Source organism: Cetorhinus maximus, chromosome 17 (genome assembly GCF_964194155.1).
Source record: "Cetorhinus maximus chromosome 17, sCetMax3.hap1.1, whole genome shotgun sequence".
Classification (NCBI taxonomy): domain Eukaryota; kingdom Metazoa; phylum Chordata; class Chondrichthyes; order Lamniformes; family Cetorhinidae; genus Cetorhinus; species Cetorhinus maximus.
The window spans coordinates 81,575,388-81,599,686 of record NC_135895.1 but is presented as its reverse complement, the minus strand read 5'-3'; the positions used below and the strand labels follow the sequence as shown (position 1 = coordinate 81,599,686).

The 24,299-nt window shown below is 42.4% G+C and overlaps 1 protein-coding gene across 1 annotated transcript in view; it reads right to left on the bottom strand.

Moving 5' to 3' along the window:
* Positions 1-9,349: 9,349 nt before the first annotated feature.
* dars2 (aspartyl-tRNA synthetase 2, mitochondrial) overlaps positions 9,350-24,299 on the bottom strand; it is a 55,811-nt gene continuing 40,861 nt past the window's right edge. The window contains exons 16-17 of the mRNA XM_078561518.1: positions 10,414-10,489; positions 9,350-9,772 (exon numbers count right to left, since the gene is read on the bottom strand). Coding sequence (XP_078417644.1) covers positions 9,582-9,772; positions 10,414-10,489 — 267 coding nt within the window. The 3' untranslated portion in view covers positions 9,350-9,581. The remainder of the gene's footprint in view (positions 9,773-10,413; positions 10,490-24,299) is intronic.

Genomic DNA, 24,299 nt, shown 5'->3' with positions numbered 1-24,299 from the left:
AGCATTGGTGTTTCCTCTCCTCCTTTTGTATGTCACGGCATACCTTTTTACAATAAAAACAAATTAAGGCACACCTATTTTCTCCAACTGAACTTCCCTCTAACCTTCTATCTCTAAAACCTCCTAAAAACACGTCAAGCCACAATTTTCATTAGTCTAAGAAGTTTACACTAAAAGCCCTATCACCAGTTGCATGTCAAATACAATATTTTCTATAGAAAATGTACACAGTTTAAAAGTGTTTCCCATTAATGTTTTCAATCATTTTCAGTTTTTTTAAATTCTGCATTTCTCAATGTAAAAGTGTAATGTAGAATTTCATATTTGGTAACAATAAAAAAAGTTGTTTCTGCTTATTCAAAAAAATACTTATTGAAATTAAAATTATATAAATCAGAGCAAAACAGAAATGAAGGTAATACTGTAAGCAGCACCTTACTGACAATATTAATGTGACACCTGGGCCTGCCTCTGTGAACAGAGTCTCTTGATCCGGGGAGCAACTGATGACAGGGCAACTCGTAGGTCTTGCACCACTGACAGGCGCTCCCTCCTTTTGTGTTTTTTTACATAAGCCAGTGTTGAGAATGTCAACATGCAGAAGTATGTTGAGGGAAATAGGTGGATATTCTTATCCCATAAGCAACTGCGTCCAGAGGCATCTTTGCAAACTTTGGTTTCAGTGTACGATCCATCCTGAGCTCTGAGAATTCCTCTTATTTTTTAATGCCAACTTTTTTGACAATTCAAAGGAAAATGAACTAAACAGATCACGTACCTAGTCAAAGTCTTCCATACTCGTGGAGGGGAAGTAGCCTTTGAACTTCTCTTGTAGTGTTTTAAGATGTGTGGAGATGAGATTGAGTATGGTTTTGCCAGCAGAATCCACTTGCCACTTTTTCTTTCCAAAGAGCCAGTTTTGATCTGAAGCCCTGAAGTTTAACTGTGGCAGTCTGAATCTTCTCGTTTTTTCCCCCCTGTATTTTAACATTCAGCTCATTCAGATGGCTTGCTATATCTGAAAGATATGCAAGCTTAGCACAGCAAGAATTGTCACAGATTAAATCTTTGTGTGGCAATTCGTAGAGAGCTGAAACTTTTCCAGCGCATTACGGAACTCATAACCACGGGAGAGGACCTTCCCCCGAGACAGCCATCGCACTGGTGTGTGCATTAATAAACCCTGGTATTCAGCTTCCATCTCTTCACACAAAATAGTAAACAAGCGCAAGTTAAAAGACCATGATTTTACATAATTCACTGTTTGGTCTAATACTGCAGTTAACTCGGGCAGCATTGTTTTAGAACAAAGGCTTCATGGTGCAGGATACATTGGCTGACCTGGATGTCAGGATTCTTTCACCTTACAAATCCTTTGACTTTTCCTGTCTTGGAAGTTGCTCCGTCAGTGTAGATGCTATTGCACTTGGTCCAGTTAAGATTGTTTTCCTCAAGATAAGCAGTTGTAACATGAAAGAGTTCCCTCTCCGGTCATGTGACTAAACACAAAAGAAATTCCCTTTGATAAAATCCCTATCAACATACTTAACATTGGTTATGAGCTGGCAGTGTCTGCTGATATCTGTGGAATCATCAATCTGCAGGGCAAATTTTCCATTCATTTCTAATTTTTGTTGAAGCACCTGTACAATATCAGTTGACATTTTGGTCAATACGCTGTTTGATTGTATTATCAGAAAGAGAGACTTTGTCAATTTCTTTGGCGGCATCAGCTCCTAACATTACTCTCACAATACTTCTGCATGCTGGCAGAATTACGGTTTCGACAATGGTGCGAGATTTCTTTGATTTCGCTACGAGCTCAACCACCAGGTAATGCGCCTCCTGCGCATTATCTGAGACCTGAACATACTCCATTATACGTTGATTTTGCTTTATGTTTTAGAAACTAGGAGGAGTAGGCCATTTGGCCCTTCAAGCCTGCTCTGCCATTCAATATGATCATGGCTGATGCTCTATCTCAATGTCATATTCCTGCTTTCTCTTCCTTGCCCCTTGATGCCCCTAATATCCAAAAATGTATCAATTTCTTTCTTGAATATGCTGTGACCTGGCCTCCACAGCCTTCTGTTGTAGAGAATTCCACAGGTTGACCACCCTCTGAGTGAAGAAATTTTTCCTCATCTCAGTCCTAAATGGCCTGCCCCGATCCTGAGACTGTGGCCCCTGGTTCTCGACACCCAAACCAGGGGAAACATCCTCCCTGTTAGCAACTCTGTCTAGCCCTGTTAGAATTTTATACGTTTCAATCAGATCGATCCCCTCTCATTCTTCTAAACTCTAGTGAATACAGGCCTAGTCGAACCAATCTCTCCTCATACGACAGTCCTGCCTTCCCTGTTATCAGCCTAGTGAACCTTCGCTGCACTCCCTCTATAGCAAGTATATCCTTTCTTAGGTAGGGAGACCAAAACTGCATGCAATACTCCAGGTGTGTCTCACCAAGGCCTTGTACAAGTGCAGTAAGACATCCCTACTTCAAATCCTCTTGCAATGAAGGCCAACATACCATTTGCCTTCCTAATTACTTGCTGCACCTGCCTATTTACTTTCATTGGTGTGCAAAGACACTCAGATCCCTTTGTACATCCATATTTCCCAATATATCACCATTTAAATAAAACTCAGCCATTCTGTTTTTCACACCGAAGCGTATAACTTCACGTTATCCACGTTATACTGCATCTGCCATGGGTTTGCCAACAAACACAGCCTGTCTAAACCATCCTGAACCCTCCTTGCATCCTCCTCACAACCCTGCCCAGTTTGAAAGTACTGTATAGCCTTGCTGGCAAGCAAATGGCGTTTTGTATTCAAATGGTGCTTCAACTACCTTGGTACTATTACTACATTTGAGAAATTCTTGCAAATTAGGCATTCTGGGATAGGGCAAGAGGCATCACCAATCCACGATTAACCAAAGGCCAAGTAGCTGATGCTGTACTGTATGTGTCTGAACCTTGCTTTTATCTCATGAGGTTCTGTTGTTCCTGAGTACACTCAAGCATTAACTTACAAGCACAATTTCAGCTCTTCGGCTGTGCCAAGCAGAATACTACTGCTCCAAAGTAGTACCCTTGCCCCAACACCACACAGCACAGAGTTACCAACCTTCGGCTGCCTTCAGGGCTCCTCTTGAGCCCACTTCAGTTAAGATCTGCTCCCTGCAACCCTTTCTCTAATTTGAGCTTTTTTCTCCTTTTCTTAACTTCATTGAGACCTGTTTCTGTCCCTTGCTTGGGACTTCCTTTTGGGACCTCTTCCTGTCCCCCTCCCTTGTCCATCTCTCTGGGACACTTGCTGGCGATGGCACTCCACACTTGGTCAGTTGACCAGGGTTTCATGCCCTTCTTAATTTTTCTCTCTATGCGTTGCTGCAAGGGACCTGTTCTGGGCCTGACGAACGTAAAGAATCTGAACCATGCATATGCAGCCCATTTCCGGCCAGCATTTGCGTGGGAGGCTAGAGGTTCGTTGGAAGTTGGAGTTCCCGACCTCTGTGCTCAAGACTAAGGTAAGTTAGGTTTCTTACCTCATGTATGTATTAATAATTTTGAAGCTGATTTCACAGCACACTTGGACAACTTCACAGCACACCAGTGTGCCGCTGCACACCGGTTGGGAACCGCTGCTCTACTCCTGCATGCCGTCTGGATGAGACTGGTTTTCCCACAGGCATAGCACTTCGACTGGAAACAGGGGCATTTAAATGGTTTGTGTCTACCATTGCAACAGTAGCATCTAAGTTTCTGACTCTGAGACTTTGAACTTAGCTGTCATGACCTGGATCTTGCTGAAATCTAGTGGACTTTCTCTTCTAGATTCTTCTAATTCACAAAGTTAAGCCTGATGTTCACATGTCCCTCAAATTCATCATTTTCAAACTGGCTAAAAATTCTGTTTGATTCACTCACAACATCACAAGGATTATCAATGGACAAAAAAAGGTCATTTCTTTTTTTCAATGTGAAGCCTGCCATTTTATGCATATGCTTCCATGCATTTCTGGGATTATTGTCCGAAAATAGTTATGCCTCTTTCATCTTCTGATTATCTTTTCTCACCCTGGTTTTAAGTTTGTCCGTTTGTCTTGATGCCCTACACTAAGTGTAATAATCAATTTGGACCTTCCCTGCCAGTTCAGGAAAAGAACACCCTTGTAATTTGCAACTATCTCTCTGTCATTTCCAAGGTTGTGGCACCATTGCAGGTCTCCTTCCATGTCAGCTTATTGCCTTTGCTCAAAAGTTGGGCCTGGATTTTATTGTTCTTTAGGCCTCCTACAAACGTGTCTCTAACGTTGATTTCTAAGTTCACACCATACCCACAGTGATGCAAGTTTCTTTAATTCAAGAAAGTAATCTGCAATGGTCTCTTGGCAACAGGTCCTTTCATGGAATGCAACTCTCAGTGCAATCTCAATATAACTTGGGGCATGAGTCCAGCAACTCATTAATTGCAGAACTGTTGGTGGTAGTGGGATCTCACAGGCATCATTGGTAGGAGCATCTGGTCCTATCATGCTGAGGAAAACACTGATTTTATCTTCAGCTCCTGCTTTATTTACTTTCAACCGATTTAGACCAGTCTTCTGTTAGAAGTTGAATTCCCACATTGTCCCCAAATGCTATTTTTCAATTACCCACAGTGCTGACTCACTGTGTACCTGAATACCACGTGCACACAAGCAATCTTTCAAATCGTTCAAACTTCCTCAAAATTCATTTTAGGAGTGCCAAAAAATGTGTCACAATGTTCTGGTCAGTCCTTGATATTGCAAATGAAATGTTTAAAAAAATCTATGCCAGCCTTGTTGCCATCTTTCTGTTGTGTTTTTGCGCTAAGACTGACACATGCTCAATCGCAAATAGCCTTTATTGAACGAAGTTTGTTTACACGTCCCCCAACAGAGAGAGCAATATAACAAAACGCTCAGATCTTGTAATATATATATATATATATATTTTAAAAAAACTTTTTTTCCATTTCTATAAAAGGTTTGCGCAAAAGTATTGCCCTGATTTCAGTTATTTCAGTGTGGAAGGTTCCCAATGAAAATCAGGCTCTGTTCCATAATAAGTGGGAGCTGCAGGAGAGTAAGGGGCCACTCATTCAGGAGGCCATCGAGAAGTGTAAAATACCTGAAGGCCTAGTCCCGCTCGGGGAAGGGTGGGAATTCTTCATCTGATGGTACTGTAGCTTCTTCGCGCCGCCAGCAGCTCCGAGCGCTTCCAAGCAGCCACCGACCCTGACTCCACACCGAGTCGACTGCCATGAAGGCTCCCCGCCTTCAACCGCCTCCACAGCCAAGGAGCAAAGCCCGGCGGGGGCGGGCTCGAGCCGTTCCTGCCACCGGCCACCAGCGCGTGCATCCCCCGCCTCGCGCACTCAATTAACGGTATTTACCCACGCCCACACTGGCCGCACGCGCGGGAGACCAACCATTAGCGCCGCCGCCATTTTGGTAAAGGAGCGCAGCCTTCTACTAACACTTTCCGACCCAGCCACCAAACCCAATCCCAGCCACTCCACCGGCCCACTCTGATTACAGCCATTTACCCCAATCCTCCCCCCGTTACAGCCACTCACCCTAATCTCAGCCAGCAACCACCACTCCCAGCCACAGAATCCTGCCCCACCCCCAACCATTAATCTGAATCACAGCCTCCTAACTCCAACCCCACCTACTAACCCTGATCCCAGCAACAACCCCCGCCCCTGATCACAACCAGACCTGCTGAGTTTTCCCAGCATTTTCTGCAGTATTTTGAACGTTTGCAGCACTCTGCTTAACTTACTTCACTTTTAAGCATAATTTCCCACTCTTAACATTTTTCTTAGACTATTCCAAGGTTTGTTTTATTGCTCTTCTGATCAAGGGGGTCAAGGCTTTTCCAGTACTTGAACCAGGGGTATGGTCTTACTTGTATCCAATGTTGATAGCACAGTACATCTTTTTGTTAGTGTCTTAACCTTTTGCTTTACAGACTATGATTTATGGGCAATTTCTAGTTTATGGAAGCCCATCAGTTGTACTATCAGAGGAATTCTCAAAACATGTTTGCTCCAGGGTATTTTGTTTTAAGGTATGTTTGCTAAATGATACACAGAAATTTCCTCCCAGAAGCTCTGTGGGTAGTGGTGCTCACCACCACCTACTCAAGGGCCAATAGGGATGGGCAACAAATGCTGGCCTAGTCAGCGAGGCCCACATCCTGCAAAAGAACTAAAAAAATGCTCGTTGTCAAGTGAATGGTGGCTTCACCTCTGACAGCTGGATGCTTTTTAAAGGGACAGAGATATCTATCCAATGGGCTATCTTTTGTGAACTCTTTGGTGAGTAGTTTTCTAGGTTCATCAGGGCAGAAAGCAGAGGTTGCCTCTGGAGTTTATGGGGAGAGAGAGAGATGTAATTACTGATCATTGCTATTCTCTGAGTACTGGTTATAATTCCTCTTTAGCATTTTATTATATAGGTGGAAGATATGCAAGGAATGAACAGGGCTGTTAGCATTTCTGTGAATATGTTAGCCTGTGACTAGGCCTCTCACTGTAGCCATAGATAATGACACTGAAGTCAAAGTGCCAGTGCTACCTTTTTCTCTCAGCTCAGGCATTACAGAAGCCCTAGAGAGCTGACTTACATCTTTGGCCTAATTTTCAAATTCTTGCATGCTGGCTTTTAATGTCCTAGTGAGTTTAGCAGTTGGTTTTAAAAAAAAACAAGCCGTCAGAAATTCTGGTTACTAGAGAATTCCAGTTGGTACAGTGCCAGATAACACACATTTTACTGTATATTTCTGAATTTGTCCTAGGTGATCCTGATTGTTTGCTACTTTTTCTAGGTGCTATATGATTATAAACATCCAGTCCCATTTACAGTCATGCAAGATTACTCTTATTTAAACATGAGCTGCTTGCTTTACTGGAAGGCATGATAAAAATGAAACATGTATTGTCTTCATTCATCTTCCAAAGGGGTGGTAAGACTGGTTTAATTCTTTTTTAAGTTCAGGCATATAGTTTAAGAAGGACTAGCAACATAGATAAAAAGTTAGTTGCTGGGCAGGAAACAAAGTACTTGGTTGTTTGAGTTTGAAGCATTGTATCCCAAGATTGCAATCTATATGATGATGACACAACAGTATGAGGTTTGGTTAATAATGATGATAGAAGATCAAGGCCAATTAGGCAGACAGATTTAAGATCCAATGCAGAGACACTAAGTATCAGATTAATTGTGCCCCATGCTGTTCCTACACATTGTGTTATTGGTTCTGCTGTAAATTGTTTGTGGAGTTTCACTTAAAGTCTCTTTTACTTGATGCAAAAATAAATTGTATTTGACAGCACAACTTAAAATTATACATTTGTGCCTTGTCATTGCAGTCTGACCATTTATTAAAATAATTAAAATTAAAATATCTTTTTCAGTTTAAAGTGTAGACAGGGGCAATGAAAGCACAGACTCATCTGAAATCATATTACATTTATCACTTATGATACATTATTTGGAAGTAATATTTTTAACAGATGTTCATGTTTTTAGCAGTGGGGATGACCCGTTTTTTATATAAGGCACCCTATTCCTTTTGCACGTGCTCCTCAGCCTAGAGGCCAAGTAAGCAACCTGCGCCTTTGTTCCCATCATGGCCACTCTCAGACACCAGGGACCAATCAGATGGCTGGCAGGTCTGTAGTCCCAGCAGCATCAGGATTGGTGGCCATGACAGGGAATACAGGCAATCCCACCACCCCCAGGAGCCCAGGAAATTCCAGGGTCAGGGGTGTCAGTGAGAGGGATGGGGTGCCAAGTTTTAAAGGCTGGGGGAAGACCTTGGGTAGGAGTGGTGCCCCCAGGGGAGGTTACCCCACCCCACCCCCTTGCCCAACATCAGCCCATGTAGCTAAAGCTGTTGGGGCAGGTTGAGGCTCTTAAGTGGCCTCAATAGGCTCAAGGGTAGGCCAACGCCTCCTCCGCCCCCTGTAAAATTTCAGACATTGGAAGGTAGGTTGGTGGGCGGCGGGAAGGCCACTTGCTGGATTTATATGCCCCACCCCCCACCAAACGCCTTCAAACCCACTGGCAGGGGAGAATAAAATCTGGCCCCAGGACCTGGGCAGGAAGCATCAAGAACCTCTAATGTTAACAAAATTTGATTGCTATGCTGTTAATGCATTTGTTTCCTCAACATTTTTATTTTATTGTACAGAAAAATGTTGCAAACCTCACCCCAGAGAGTTGCATACCCTGTTGGTAATTACCCAGAATCTTGCCTTCCTCCTTCTATGATCACATAGTAAAGGTTAATTTCTCATATTCGTAAAAACTATCATGGGAATCTATGTGAATTCTACTGTGAGAAAAATAATTTTTTTTTTTAAAGATGGGGAAGCACAGGCCTCAAGACAGATCACCAAAAGTTTGGTCAAAGAGGCAGGTTTTAAGGAGCATCATTAAGAAAGAAAAGAGTGGTGGTGAGGTGTAGGAAGGGAATTAGAGCTCAGGGCCTAGGCAGCTGAAGGCATAGCTCAAGGGGTGCTCAAGAGGTTGGAATCAGAGGAGCACATGAGGAGATTACAGAGACAGGGACAGGGACAGGCAAGCCCATGGAGTGTTTTGAAAATATGAATGAGAATTTTAAGAGACATGGCTTAACTGTGAGGTAGTGTAGGTCAATGAGCACAGGGTAATAGGTGAACCAGAGTTTGTGCAAGTTATAGGGCATGGGCAGCAGAGTTTTGGATGACCTCGACTTTATGGAGGGTAGAACCTGGGAAGTCAACCAGGAGTGTGTTAGTCTGGAGGTAACAAAGACATGGATGAGGATTTCAGCATCAGATGAGGTGAGGTAGGGGTGGAGTTTGGCAAAGTTATGCAGGTGGAAATAAGCGGCTATAGTGATGCATGAATATGTGGTTGGAATGTAGTCGAGGAGTGCAGTTAGACTCAAATTTTGTGCTGGTGAAAGAACTGAACATTAAGGATGTGGGAGTACAGGGATTATTTATGCTATAATAATTGAAATAACATTGCTATTATTCCCACAGCGAAAGAGAGGAGAAATAATAGCAAAATTACCTGATGGTTTTCTCTCCTTTAATAAGTAGACTGAATACAACAGCTTGCAGAGGGATCTTTCTGGCTGAAATCATGTTACCTACTTTCAGGCACTGAAGTGAAGAGAGTAATTTACTACTATCCTCCTGACCTGCATGGGATGTAGTGCCAGCTCTTCAGCAGGACCCAAGTTACCTAGTATATTTACAAGGCAAAATTCCTTTAGTCTGAAAGTAGTTTACCCTTTTTTTTAAGAAAAAGCAAAACTTTTCTAGTAATTTATTTAACTAATTACCAGTAATTTGAAACATTATTCACAGACTACAATTTGATCAACATACACACTAAGCAACAAAGTGGCTGACTAACACCACACCAGAAAGCTGCTCCAGATCCACCAGTCTTCAGTGATTTTGTGGGTCCCAAGCCACAGAAATGGTAATAAGATCCAAATCTCAGTGCATTTTTACTTCTAAATGTTACCAGTCTCTGCACTAACTCATGATTTACTAGTGTCCTCATGGATTTCTGCTGGCCAGTTGACCTGAATATGATATGGGCTCAGCTCTTCAGGACTCACATAGTCTGGTGCATTACTCATTATATCACGGCCTCTGGAGGATTTAGGAAAAGCAATTACATCCCTGATGCTCAATGCTCCAACTGTAAGAGCTATCAGTCTGTCCAGACCTAAAATGAAACAGATTAGACAATGAAACAATACGTTCTAACATCCAGAATTGACATCAAACATGACAAAGAGTTTGGTATTAGACAAAACAAGAAGCCTCTCCCCTAAGTCACAGCTGCTAGACACTAATGCAATGGCCAGCCCATAAGGAAAGAGGGAAAAAAACATGATTTTATGCTATTTTTGGCTTTAACATATAGAGACTGCCCTATTTCAGCATTTCATATTCACTAAGAGGAGCGAGCCTAGTGTAGTGTTTAATTTACTGGACCAATAACGTAGAAAATCCGAATTCAATCCCTACCAAGGAACCTTGAGAAATTAAATTGACGTTTTAAAAATCTGAAAATTAAAATTTCTGAAAGTGACCATTGTTGTAGGGTGTTGGTTATAGTTCAGTAGGTCTGAGAAAGTCTTTATTACTCTTAGAACTATTTACAAATATACAGTAAAGGGTACAAGGTAGGAGTTGTGTCCATGCTTGCTGGTACACATGTGTCTGCCCAACCCTCGATTGACTCTGGGTGCGGATCATATGCTCTCTTAAATCACAAACAAAGTTTTGATTTATTCTAATCTCGGGCTCCTACCATGCTAGACTGTAAACAAGAGTGACATAAAAACCTAATTTGGAACTCACCCAATGCAATCCCACCATGGGGTGGTGCTCCAGAATCTAGTGCTTCAAGTAGATGTGATAACGACCCACTGTCTTCCTGTGATATACAAATAAATACATGAATAAAATATGGCTATTTATTTTTAATTCGGATCTATTCAACTGAGACTTTTGCATAACCTGCTGAGTGCCCCACTGGAAGGTGGTGCTAAGTTTGCAAAATGATGCAAAAACTTTTTTCCAACTAGGGTTTCCCAACTGGCACATTTTTCATGTGACAATTGCATCCAGTTTGCAAATGTTGTTTCATTTATGTTGTAAAATGTAGTTTCTTTTACGTCACCAGCAGCTTGTGTGAAAAGTTCTGAGAAGAAGAATTTCACCTGCAAGCAGATGAAGAAAGTACACAGGCTCATTAATTTATTGGGTTAATAAATAAATCAGTACACATTTGTTAATGGCAAATGGTGCTTGACTAATTTGATCAAATTCTTTGATGAGTAATGGAGTAATACTGTTGATATTATTTATATGGACTTTCAAAAAACACTTGACAATGTACAGCTGACAGACTTCTTAGCAAAATTAAAGCGATAGGATTAAAGGGACAACAGCAGCATCTATACAAAACTGGTTAAGGCATAGAAAGCTAAGTGTAGTAGTGAAGGGTTTTGTATATTGCTGAAAAGCGAGACATGTTGCTGAAGCTTTTCATCTTGCACTCATTAGGACAAAAGCAAGAATGCCAAATTTCAAAGAGTCAATTTCTAAACAATTTATACTATAGGAGGAAAGGATGCTGACTGGTTGGCCAGTCGACTTTGATTGGCTGAGGCATTGCCATGGAGAAAGCAAGGGGGAACTATAGGCTCCCCAAGCTCCTGGGTAATTCAAGTGAAGGGCTGATTGATTGTAGGGTTATTTTTCAAACAGCAGGGAAGAATACAGTGTTGTTCCCCAGGAATAAATATTAGGTCCAATGTTTTTTTGATTACTATATTAATATAAATGACGTAGATTTAGGTGTACATGGATTAATTTCAAAGTTTGAAGATGAAACAAAACAATGAGGAGCATGGTAAGAGACTGGTAAAATGAGCAGTCATGTGGTCGATGAAATTTAAGTAGAGAAGTGTGAAGTGATTCCATTTGGAAAGAGGAAAGAGGCGAGGTAATATGAACTAAATTGTTGAATTTTTAAGGGGTGCAGGAACAGATACCTGTTGGTATATATACACAAATATTTGATATAGAACAATAGACAACTGTTAAAAGGCATAAGGGTTATTTGGGTTTATAGAGACAGAGTAGAAACACAAGGAAATTATGTTAATCCTTTATAAAACGCTGGTTAGGCCTCAGCAGGAATATTGGGCAGAATTTTTCCGTCGACGAGCTGGGGGCAGGGCCCACTTGCCGACGCGAAAATGATGTTGGGGGAACCCCTGACATCATCCTGCTCCATTTAAATATTCAGGAAGGCGGGCGGACAACGCGATCAGCTGTCCGCCCACCGACCTGTCAATGGCCAATTGAGGCCATTGACAGGATCATTAAGCCAATTAAAGGCCCTGCCCATCCAGCCTTAAGGCTGGCTGGCAGGCCAGGAGCCCCAGCGGGCTTCTGAAAAAACATGAAACCTCATCCACTGGCGGGATGAGGTTTCATGTCTGTTTTAAAAAAGTTTAATAAAATTTTTGTGATATTTATTAACATGTCCCATCTCGTGTGACTTGTCACATGAGGGGGACATGTTAATAATTTTTTTTTTATTCTATTTTTGAATTTTGAAACACTGTCAGTGATCTCCCTGAGGCAGCACTTAGTCTCAGGGAGATGAGCGCTCTTTCGCGCGCATGCGTGAAAGAGCGTACTCGGACAGTTGGGGAAACCCTCCCCCCCCCGCACAGGAAGCACATAGCGCTTCCTGCTGGGCGGGCTTTAATTGGCCCACCCACTTAAAATGGTGGCGGGACCCGTTTCGGCGGCAGCGATCGGCTGCCCACCCACCGCCGAGCTGATGGGGCCCGCCTGCCCATCAGGGGCAAAATTCTGCCCATTGTGTTCAATTCTAGGCACCAGATTTTACAAGGGTGTCAAAGCCTTGGAGGGCATGTAGAGGAGATTCACCAGAATGGTATCAGGTTTGAGGAACTTCAGTTATGTTGAGACCAGAGAAGCTGGGGTTATTCTCATCAGAGCAGAAATGATTAAGAGGAATTTTGATAATGGTATTGAAAATCATGGTTTTGACAGAGTAAATAAAGGAGAACAAAAACAGAATTACCTGGAAAAACTCAGCAGGTCGGGCAGCATCGGCGGAGAAGAGTTGACGTTTCGAGTCCTCATGACTCTTCGGCAGAACGGACGTTCTGCCGAAGGGTCATGAGGACTCGAAACGTCAACTCTTTTCTTCTCCGCCGATGCTGCCAGACCTGCTGAGTTTTTCCAGGTAATTCTGTTTTTGTTTCGGATTTCCAGCATCCGCAGTAGTTTTTTGTTTTTATAAATAAAGGAGAAACTGTTTCCCGTAACAGAAGGATCTGTAACCAGAGTACACAGATTAAAGGTAATTGACAAAAAACAAGTGACATGAGTAAACTTTTTTTTTACACGAGTTGTGTTCTGGAATGCACTGTCTAAGAGGATGGTAGAAGCAGATTCAATAGTAACGTTCAAAAGGGAATTGGGTAAATACTTAAAGGAAAACATTTACAGGGCTCTGGGAAAAAAAATCAAGGAGTGGAATTAATTGGTTAACTCTGCCAAGAGCTGGTACTGGCCTTATGGGCTGTACCATTCTATGATTGTATAAACCACAGATGTGAATGCTAAGTATAGGCTCTACTTCTCCTCAGGTTTCCAGTAGCAGTATTCCAGAGATTAGTCATCCACTTCTGGGATACCCAGCCAAATCAGGAAGCTGGGATAGAACAAGGGAATATCAGCCTGCATCCTGCTTTTGTTCAATAATTAGAGCTCTCTCTTCTAACACCATCCCTTCAAGATCTTTTATATTCCTCCTTTCAAATACTTATACCATTCCTCTTTGAATAATATTCCAGTATCTACCTTAATAGCCACCTGTGGTGAATAAGCGCGAGGAGCTCATGGATTTCTGTCACCAAGATCAATACTATTCACTCAGTTGCCTCTGCTGTGTCCACTAGCCAATCAGGCCAAACTTCTACTCCTCTAAAGATTCCCCCCTGCCCAAGCCTTGAACTCACACTTTTCTCTAGTTTCTCTCCTATCTCCCCCATCCCTTCTCTGAGGTCATCTTGTCCATGAGATAAGAACATAAGAAATAGGAACATAAGAAATAGAAACAGTAGACCATACTGCCCTCGGGCCTGCTCTATCATTCAATATGATCATGGCCGATCATTAGCTTTAACTCCACTTTTCCTCCCCACATCCTTTGATTCCCCAAGAAACCAAAAATCTCTCTATCGCAGCCTTAAATATATTCATTGATGGAGCATCCGTGACCCTCTGGGATAGAGAATTACAAAGATTCACAACCCTTTGAGTGAAGAAATTTATCATCTCAATCCTATATGATCAGTCCGTTATCCTGAGACGGTGCTCTGTGTTTTAGATTCACTAGCCAGGGGAAACAACCTCTCAGTATCTATCCCATCAGCACCTGCTCCCTTGACCTCTGCCCACTAAACTGCTGGCTATCCAATCTCTTCTCCTGGTCACCATGTTAGCTGATACTGTTAATGATTCTCTCTCCACAGGTGTGGTCCCTGTCTCCTTTAAATCTGTCGTCATCACAGCCATATTGCATACCACTGTCCACCTCCTTGTTGCTCTCCAAATTTCTTGAACGTGTTGTCACCTCCCAAATCCATGCCCATCTTTCCTAGAACTCTATGCTTGCATTCCTCCAGTCAGGTTTCCCTTTTCTCCTGCCACAGTACCGAAACAGCTTTCAAAGTCACAAATGACACCCTATGTGACTGTGACAAAGGTAAACTATTCCTCAATGCCCTTCTCAACCTGTCTGCATGGTTGACCATACCATCCTTCTTCAAAGCCATCATCCAGCTGGATGGGACTGCTCTTGCCTGGTTCCATTCTTAGCTATCTAATCTTAAGAGTATCACTTGTAGTGCTTCTCTTCCTGCTCCTGCACTGCTATCTCTGATATTCCCCTGAGAATCAATCGTTGGCCCCCTCCTATTTCTCCTATTGCTCCGTGGCGACATCAACTGAAAACAGGGCTTTAATTTTCACAGGTACACTGACCATAACCAGCTCTGCCTCAACGTCTCTCTCGGCTCCTCCATTGTTGCTAAATGATCATACTACTTATCTGACATCCAATCCTGGATGAGTGGATATTTCCACTATTAAATATTGGGAAGTGTAAAGCCATTGTTTTTGGTCCCTGCTCTAAACTCTGTTCCCTAGTCACCAACTTCATCCCACTTCCTGTCAGCTGTTTAAGATTGAACTAGATTGTTTGCAACCTTGATGTCATATTTGACCCAGAGATGAACTTCCAACTTCATGTCTGCACCATCACAGACAGCATAGCCTACACTTTCGGCAAGAGCAGTTGGAGAGGCGGACCTGTCAGCTGCTCAGAACTGGCCCACGCTGAGTTCGAAAGGAGAGTGAAAGAAAATGGTGACATCACAGGAAAGAAGCAATTTGATTGGTTGGAGAAGCTAGGTGTTTGGTGAGTATTAGGTGAGTATCTAGTAAGTGTTTAAGGTTTATTGTATTCTAAGGTTTAAAATAAAGTAGGAACTGTACTTTTTGGGAAGGTTTATTAAGTAGAGCCAACAAAAATAATTTACTATGTGGATAAAACATTGAGAGTCCAGGGGATAAAACAGCCGAGTGGAGAGACAGTCGGGAGATTGAAAAACAGCGCGAGTACAAAAACGTAAATTTCTAAACAAGCACACAGAAAGTAAGAATTTATAGACACAGGAGAGGGAGCTGATTTGAGAGTAAGGGCAAAAAATTTCTACTTTCCACTAATCTCCAGTTTATAGTTAATAGTACAACAGTAAGGTTAAAGCAAGTAAATGTAACTAAAGTTTAAGGTTAGGACATGGCAGGACAGCTCAGCCAAGTGGAATGCCCATCCTGTGGGAGTCGTGGACACGTCTCGTGACTTAGATCAACCCATATGCAGGAAGTGTCACCGGCTGCACAAGCTTGAGCTCTGCGTTACATGGCTGGATAGATGGTGTAGGAGGGAGGGCTTTAGCTTCCTGGGACACTAGGACTGGCTCTGGGGGAGACGGCACCCAAACAAGCCGGACGGGTTGCATCTGAATAGAGCCGGGACTGAGTTCCTTGTGGGGCGTTTTGCTAGTGCTGTTGGGGAGGGTTTAAAACTAATTCAGCAGGGGTTTGGGAACTAGGAGAGAATATTAGAAAGTAATACCAGGATGCATGGAATGTTGGGATATGCAGATAGCAATAAAATAGAGAATAGTAAGTTAATAGATGGAGTTGGAGTAAGGGAGCAAGTAATGAAGCCTAAATCAGGGTTACACTGCATGATGTGAATGCACAGAGTATAGTTAATAAAACTGGGGAGTTACAGGCACAGATTTCCTTATGGGATTATGATGTTGTGCCGATAACGGAGACCTGGCTTCAGGAAGGGCAGATCTGGGTGTTAAATATTCCTGGTTACAAGGTGTTCAGAAAAGATAGGAAAGGGAAAAAAGGAGGAGAGGTTGCATTTTTGGTTAAGGAGGATATTTTGCAGTACTGGAGAAAGAGGATGTATCAGAGGATTTAAGGACAGAATCAATTTGGCTAGAGCTAAGGAATAAGAAGGGTGAAATTACATTTCTCAGTGTAATATATAGACCACCAGCTAGGGGGAAGAATATAGAGGAATAAATCTGCAAGGAAAGTACAGAGTGGTGTAAACATTGTACATAATAGGGGTCTTTAATTACCTGTATATAGACTAGGATAGTGGTAGTATAAGGGGCAGTGAGGGACAAGTGTTCCTAGATTGTGTTCAGGAGAATTTCCTACAGCAGTGTGTCCAGCCCAACAAAAAAGGAGGCACTGCTAGACCTGGTTCTTGGGAGTGAGATGGGCCAAGCGACAGTGGGGGAACATTTAGGGGACAGTGATCACTGTATCATAAGGTTTAGTATGATGGTGGAAAATGACATTGGTCAATCCAGAGTAAGAATAATCAACTGGCAGGTAGCAGATTTCAATGGGGCAAGAACGGACTAGGATGGATAGACTAGAGCCAAAGGTTGGCAGGAAAAACAGTAGCTGAACAATGGGCTACCGTCAAAGAGGAGATGGTTTGGGCACAGTCAAGGTATGTTCTTTCAAAAGGGAAGGATAGGACAAACAAATCCAGAGCTCCCTGGATGACAAAGGAGATAGATATTCAGTTAAAAAAGAAAATGTGTACTTACAACAGGTGTCAGATGGCAAATACAATTGAGAACCAAGCTGAATAAAGAAGATTCAGAAGGGATGTGAAAAAGCAAATACGAGAAGCAAAGAGGGATTATGAAAAATATGGACTTCCAATATGACAGCAAACATAAAATGAAATCCCAATGTACACTATAAGCACATCAATAGTAAAAAGATGGTAAAAGGAGGAGTGAGGCCGATTAGGGACTAAAAAGGGGATTTGCACATAGAGGCAAGAGGCATGGGTGAGGTGTTAAATGAATACTTTGCATCTGTCTTTACCTATAAGGTAGATGCTACCCAGGGCATGGTGACAGGGGAGGAAACTCAGTTACTAGAAGGGTTTAAAATTGATAAGGAGGAGGTATCGGATAAGCTGTTGGTGCTTAAGGTTGATAAATATCGGGACTGGATGAGATGCATCTAAGAATATTGAAAGAAGTGAGTGGAAATTGCAGAGGCACTGGCAATAATCTTTCAATGTTCCCTGGATTCAGGGGAGGTGCTGGAGGACTGGAGAATTACAAACATTATACCCTTGTTCAAAAAAGGTTGAAAAGATCTGCCCTGCAATTACAGATCAGTCAGTTTACTTCGGTGGTGGGGAAACTTTTAGAAACAATTATTCGGGATAGAATTAATAGTCACATGGAAAAATGTGGATTGACTCGGAAGAATCAGCATGGACATGTTAAAGGAAAATCACGTCTAACTAACTTGCTGGAGTTTTTTTGAAGAGGTAACAGAGATGGTTGATGAAGGCAAGATCGTTGTCGTGGTGTATATGGACTTTCAAAAGGTGTTCGATACAGTGCCACACAGACTTGTAAGGAAAGTTAAAAGTCATGGAATAAAAAGGGCAGTAGCAACATGGATACAACATTGACTGAGGGTTAGGAAACAGAGTAATGGTTAATGAGTGCTTTTGGGCTGGCAGAAGGTTTGTAGTGGAGTTCCCCAGGGGTCGGTATTGGGACCCTTGCTTTTCCTGATATATATAAATGATCTAGATCTTGGTGTGCAGTGGACAATTTCAAAATTTGTGGATGACACAAAAATTGGGAGAATTGTAAACTGTAAGGAAGACAGTGTAGAACTTCAAAAGGACATTGACACATTGGTGGAGTTGGCAGATAGGTGGCAGATGAAGTTCAATGCAAAGGAGTGTGAGGTGATACACTTCGGTACAAAGAACATGGAGAGAAGTATAAAATAAAGGATACTATTCTAAAGGGTGTGCAGAAGCAGAGAGACCTGGGTATCTATGTACATAAGTCATTAAAGGTGGCAGGACAGGTAGAGAGAGCTGTTTCTAAAACTTACAGTTTTCTAGGCTTCATTAATAGGGGCATAGAGTACAAGAGCAGGGAGGTGAAAATTAACTCATATAAGACACTGGTTAGACCTCAGCTGGAGTACTGTGTATTATTCTGGGCGCCACACTATAGGAAGGATGTAAATGCATTGGAGAGAGTGTGGAAGAGGTTTACGAGAATGGTTCCAGGGATGAGACACTTCAGTTATGAGGAAAGATGGGAGAAGTTGGGACTGTTTTCCTTGGAGAGAAGGCGGCTAAGGGGAGACTTGGTAAAAGTTTTCAAAATCATGAGAGGTCTGGACAGAGTAAATAGGGAGAAACTGTTCCCGCTCGTAAATGGATCAAGAACCAGAGGGCACAGTTTTAAAGTGTTTTGCAAAAGAAGCAAATGCAAGGTGAGAAAAAACATTTTCATACAGCGAGTAGTCAGGGTTTGGAATGCACTGCCTGGAAGTGTGGAGCCAGGTTCAATTGAGGTATTCAAGAGGGCACTCGTTGATTATTTAAATAGAAGCAACGTGCAGGGTTACAGGGAAAAGGCAGGAGATTGGCACAAAGTTAAAATGCTCAGAGCCAGTGCAGACACAATGGGCTGAATGGCCTCCTTCTACACCATAACAATTCTGTGATTGTAATCACAAAGATCGCATATTTCCACCTCCGTAACATCGTCTGATTTCACTTCTGCCTTATCTCACCTGCTGCTTAAACTCTCATTCATGTCTTAGTTAACTCTAGGCTTGAGTATCCTACACACTCCTGGCTAGTCTCCCACATTGTATCCTCTGTAAACTTGATGTCATTCAAAACTCTGCTGCTTGCGTCCTTACTCGTACCAAGTCCTGTTTGTCTATCACACCCTGTGCTCACTGATCTACCCTGGCTCCCAGTCAAGCAACAGCTCTCTTCCTCGTTCCCTCCTTTTAGACACTCCTTAAAAACTTCCTCTTTGACCAAGCTTTTCTTTTTATGTTTAAAAAGGGCCTGGAGAGCAACAGAGACTTCAGTTTAAAAAGGGTGTGGAGAGTGGCCAGTCTGAGGACGGACTGGGTTTTGAGAAAAGGCGATGTCTGACTTCAAAGGGAAACAGGTAAGTGATTGGTTGGTGAGTATTTTACTCATTATATCTTTTAAAACACAGGTAATTCATTATAATTGTAAGGTTTATAAGTGGGGGTTATTACCACAATTAAAGTGTACTAAGTATTAGTCGGATTTATCAATATCGCTAAGGTTTATTAATAGTAGTAAATTGTATTGGTAAAGCTTTATTAATATTATTAAGGTTTATTACCAGTAGTAAGGTTAACAAGGTTATCAATTACTAAATAGGGAAATGGCAGGGCACCTGCATCATCTGCTGCAACCTTGAGAGTGCCCACCTGTGTTATGTGGGGACTCCAGGACGCTTCCCCATGTCCTGGATAAACATTTGTGCAGGAATTGTCATCAATTGCAGCAGCTTGAGTTCTGGGTTGCGGAGCTTGAGCAGCAGTGGGCGTCATTGCGGTTCATTCATGAGGTTGAGGTTACTTGATATGGTCACCTCGCAGCTCATGAATATGCAGGAAGAGAGGAAAGGGGTGACGACCAGAGTCAAAAAGGAACAGGCAGGAAGAGCAGGAGTCCCCTGAGTACATCTCACTCTCCAACCAGTATTCAATTCTGAATACTGATAAGAGTGATGGTTCATCTGGGAGTGCAGCCAAAGCCCAGACCATGGCACCACAGTTGTCTCAGCTGTACAGGGGGGCACAAAGAAGTCTGGAAGAGCAATGGTGATAGATGATTCGATAGTTAGGGGAACAGATAGGTGTTGCTGTGCCCAAGACGTGAATCCAAGATGGCGTGTTGCCTCCCTGGTACCAGAATCAAGGATGTCACTGAGCAGCTGCAGATCATCCTGAGGGGGGAGGATGAACAGCCAGCAGTCGTGGTCCACATCGGTACCAATGACATAGGTAGAAAGAAGGACGTGGTCCTGCAGTCTTAATTTGAGGAGCCAGGTAGAAAATTAGCAAGCAGGTCCTCTAAAGTAGTAATCTCCAGATTACTCCCAGTGCCGCACATGAGTACAGAAATAGGAGGATAAGACAGATGAATGAGTAGCTAGAAAGATGGTGCAGGAAGGAGAGCTTTAGATTCTTGGGACATTGGGACCAGCTCTGGGGGAGATAGAAGCTGTACAAGCTGGGACGGGTTGCACCTGAACACAGCTAGGACAGAGTTCCTTGCTAGTGCTGTTGTGGAGGGTTTAAACTAACTCAGCAGGGGTTTGGGAATAATATTAGATAGGAATACCAAGGGGCACAGAATACTTGGAGAGATAGATAGCACTAGAATAGGGAATAATAAGTTACTAAGTGGGGTCAGTAAAGGAGACTGTAATAGTGTCTAAATCAGGGCTACTATACATGTATGTGAATGGACAGTGTGGTAAATAAGACTGGTAAATTACAGGTGCAGATTGCCATGTGGAAATGTTATGTTGTGGCTATAACAGAGACCTGGCTCAACATAGGCAGGGTGTTAAATATCTCTGGATCCAAGGTGTTCAGGAAACATAGGAAAGGAAGAAAAAGGGGTGGAGTGGCGGTATTCATAAAGGAGAACATTGCAGTGCTGGAGAAAGAAAATGTCCCAGGGATCAAGAACAGAATCTATTTGGCTAGAGCTCAGGAACAATAAACGTGCAATCACATTGTTTGGCGTAGTCTATAGGCCATCAACTAGTGCGAAGGATGTAAAGGAACAAATTTTCAAAGAAATTACAGAAAGGTGCAAAAATTATAGAGTACTTATAATGGGGGACTCTAATTATCCAAATATAGATTGGGAAAGTAGTAGTGTAAAGAACAGAGAGGGGAAAGAGTTCCTAGAGTGTGTTCAGGAAAATTTTCTTCAGTATGCTTCCAGTCCAATGAGGAAGGAGGCACTGATAGACCTGGTTCTTGGAAATGAGGTGGGCCAAGTAGATCAAGTGTCAGAAGGAGAACATTTAAAGGACAAGTGATCTTTGGATTACACGTTTTAGGAAGACTATGGAAAAGGACAAAGAACAGTCCAGAGTAAGAACAATTAATTGGGGGAAAGCCAACTTCAATGGGGTAAGGAGGAATCTCGACCGAATAAATTGGAGTCAAAGGTTGGCAGGAAAAACGGTAGCTCATCAATAGGCTACCTTCAAAGAAGAGATAACTTGGGTACAATCAAGTTATATTGCCTTGAAAGGGCAAACAAATCCAGAGCTTCCTGGATGACAAAGTAGAAATTAAGATAAAGAAGAAAGAGTGTGCTTACCTGACCAGATGTCAGGTAGAAAATATAATTAAAAACCAAGTTGAGTACAGAAGGTTCAGAGGAGAGGTGAAGAAACAAACAAGAGAAGCAAAGAAGGAGCATGAAAAGAGACTGGCAGCTAGAGGGAATCAAAAAGTCTTCTATAGGCTTATTAATAGTAAAAAGGTGGTAAAAGGAGGAGTCGGGCCTATTAGGAACCAAAAAGGGGAATTACACATGGAGGCTGAGGTACTAAATTAATACTTTGTGTTATGATACACCAAAGATGTTAATTGCTGAGCAAACCAAATCCCAGAGGGAAACTTGGCTTGCGGGCTATACCGTTCTTTTGTATTATGAAAATGAGAAGAAAACATACTGATCTCAGCAGCAAGAAATCCAGTAGCACTTTTGGGATTTTAAGAGTTAAAAGTAGAAGTCTTATTAACAAGAAGAAAAGAAAACTTAAGCACACAAGATTACAGTTACACAGTTGAAATTAGCCTTACAAAACATTCCCCTGAAAGACTCCCTACTTGGTCAGACCCAGAAGTAAACAACTTCCAGGCAATACTCCCTTATAGATGTTTAACTATAAAAATCTAGTGATATTACCCAAGGCAAATTGCTGTAGCTTTACTAAAGGCATACCACACAACCACCTAAAATCCTCTTTCACTCTGGTGTGGAAATCCAAGACTTCAGAACTAGACTGCTTTTTGCAGCCTAAGAATTTTCTGGCTTACCTGGATGATTGATTCAAACTGCATCTTCCCCCAGCCTACAGCTGATTCCAAGAGGTCTTCCTCACACAGTCAACAGCCAACCAACCCCTAAGCTCTTGACAGTAACTCTAAAATACCTTTCTCCCCCTTTCATCTCAAGTTCCATTGTTCCCACACCTCTTTGAAACTCAAATCCTTCCAAATATAAAATCTTTCATGTTTCTATTTTGTCTCTGCTTTCAGGTCAATAAAATATAATATACTCTCTTCTGTTTACCCATGTAAAATGTAAAAATGTTTCTTGTCACCTCTGACTTCCCTTTCATATTCCAGCAAACTCTCAACTTATCTAAAAATGCAACTGTTAGATCCAACCTATTTACTTGTACCTCAAGCACACCATAATATCTCATTACAAAATTGCACACCTAATGCCTCTATCCTTTCATGTCTTAAACCTCCCAGATAAGTAGTTGCTAATAACTTTTCCCCAGCTTAATCAAATCATTTACACAACAACACAAACACACTTACACACACACACCTTCTTCACAGAATAACACAATATTCCCCAAACATATTAAAACAAAATAAAATCCATTCTCACATTTGCATTTGTCTTCATGAAGGAAGAAGATGTTACCCAGGGCATGGTAAAAGATGGGGTCATTTCGACACAAGATGGATTTAAAATTGAAAAAGGAGAAGATATTGAATAGGTTATCTGTACTTGAAGTTGATAAAGCACCGGGACCAGATGAGATGCATCCAAGGTTACTGAGGAATGTGAGTGTGGTGGTTACAGAGATACTGGCCATAATTTTTCAGTCTTCCTTAGGCTCAGGAAGTGGTCCCAGAGGACTGGAGACTGGAGAATTGCAAACTTTACAGCCTTGTTCAAAAAAGGGTGTAAAGATAAGCCCAGTCACCTACAGGCCAGTCAGTTTAACTTTGATGGTGGGAAAACTGGAGAGGTAATGGCGTAGTGATATTGTCGCTGGGCTATTAATCCAGAGAGACCCAGGGTAATGCTCTGGGGACCTGGGTTCGAATCCCGCCACGGCAGATGGTGGAATTTGAATTCAATAAAAATATGGAATTAAAAGTCCAATGATAACCATGAAACCATTGTCAATTGTTGTAAAAACCCATCTGGTTTATTAATGTCCTTTAGGGAAGGAAATCTGTGGTCCTTACCTGGTCTGGCCTACATGTGACTCCAGACCCACAGCAATATGGTTGACTCTTAAATGCCCTCTGAAATGGCCTACCAAGCCTCTCAGTTGTATCAAACCGCCACAAAGTCATTAAAAAGGAATCAAACCGGCCAGATTACCTGACATCAACCTAGGCATCAGAAATGACAACGGCAATCTCAGCCCTGTCGACGTTGCAAAGTCCTCCTTACTAACATCTGGGGGCTAATGTCAAAATTGGGAGAGCTGTCTCACAGACTAGTCAAGCAACAACCTGACATAGTCATCCTCACAGAATCATACCTTACAGATAATGTCCCAGACTCCACTATCACTATCCCTGGGTATGTCCTGTCCTACCAACCGAACAGACCCAACAGAGGTGGCGGCACAGTGGTAAACAGTCGGGAGTTGCCCTGGGAGTCCTCAACATCGACTCTGGACCCCATGAAGTCTCATGGCATCAGGTCAAACATGGGCAAGGAAAACTGCTGATTACTACGTACCGCCCTCTGTGAGCTGATGAATCAGTGCTCCTCCATGTTGAACATCACTTGGAGGAAGCACTGAGGGTGGCAAGAGCACAGAATGTACTCTGGGTGGGGGACTTCAATGTCCATCACCAAGAGTGGCTCGGTAGCACCACAACTGACCTAGCTGGTCGAGTCCTAAATGAGATAGCTGCTAGATTGGGTCTGCGGAAGGTGGTGAGGTAACCAACAAGAGGGAAAAACATACTTGACCTCATCCTCACCAACTTGCCTGCCACAGATGCATCTGTCGATGACAGTATCAGTAGGAGTGACCAGTGCACAGTCACTGTGAAGACGAAGTCCCGCCTTCACATTGAGCATACCCTCCATCGTGTTGTGTGGCACTACCACTGTGCTAAATGGGATAGATTTTGAACAGATCTAGCAACTCAAGACTGGGCACCCATGAGGCGCCATCAGCAGCAGCAGA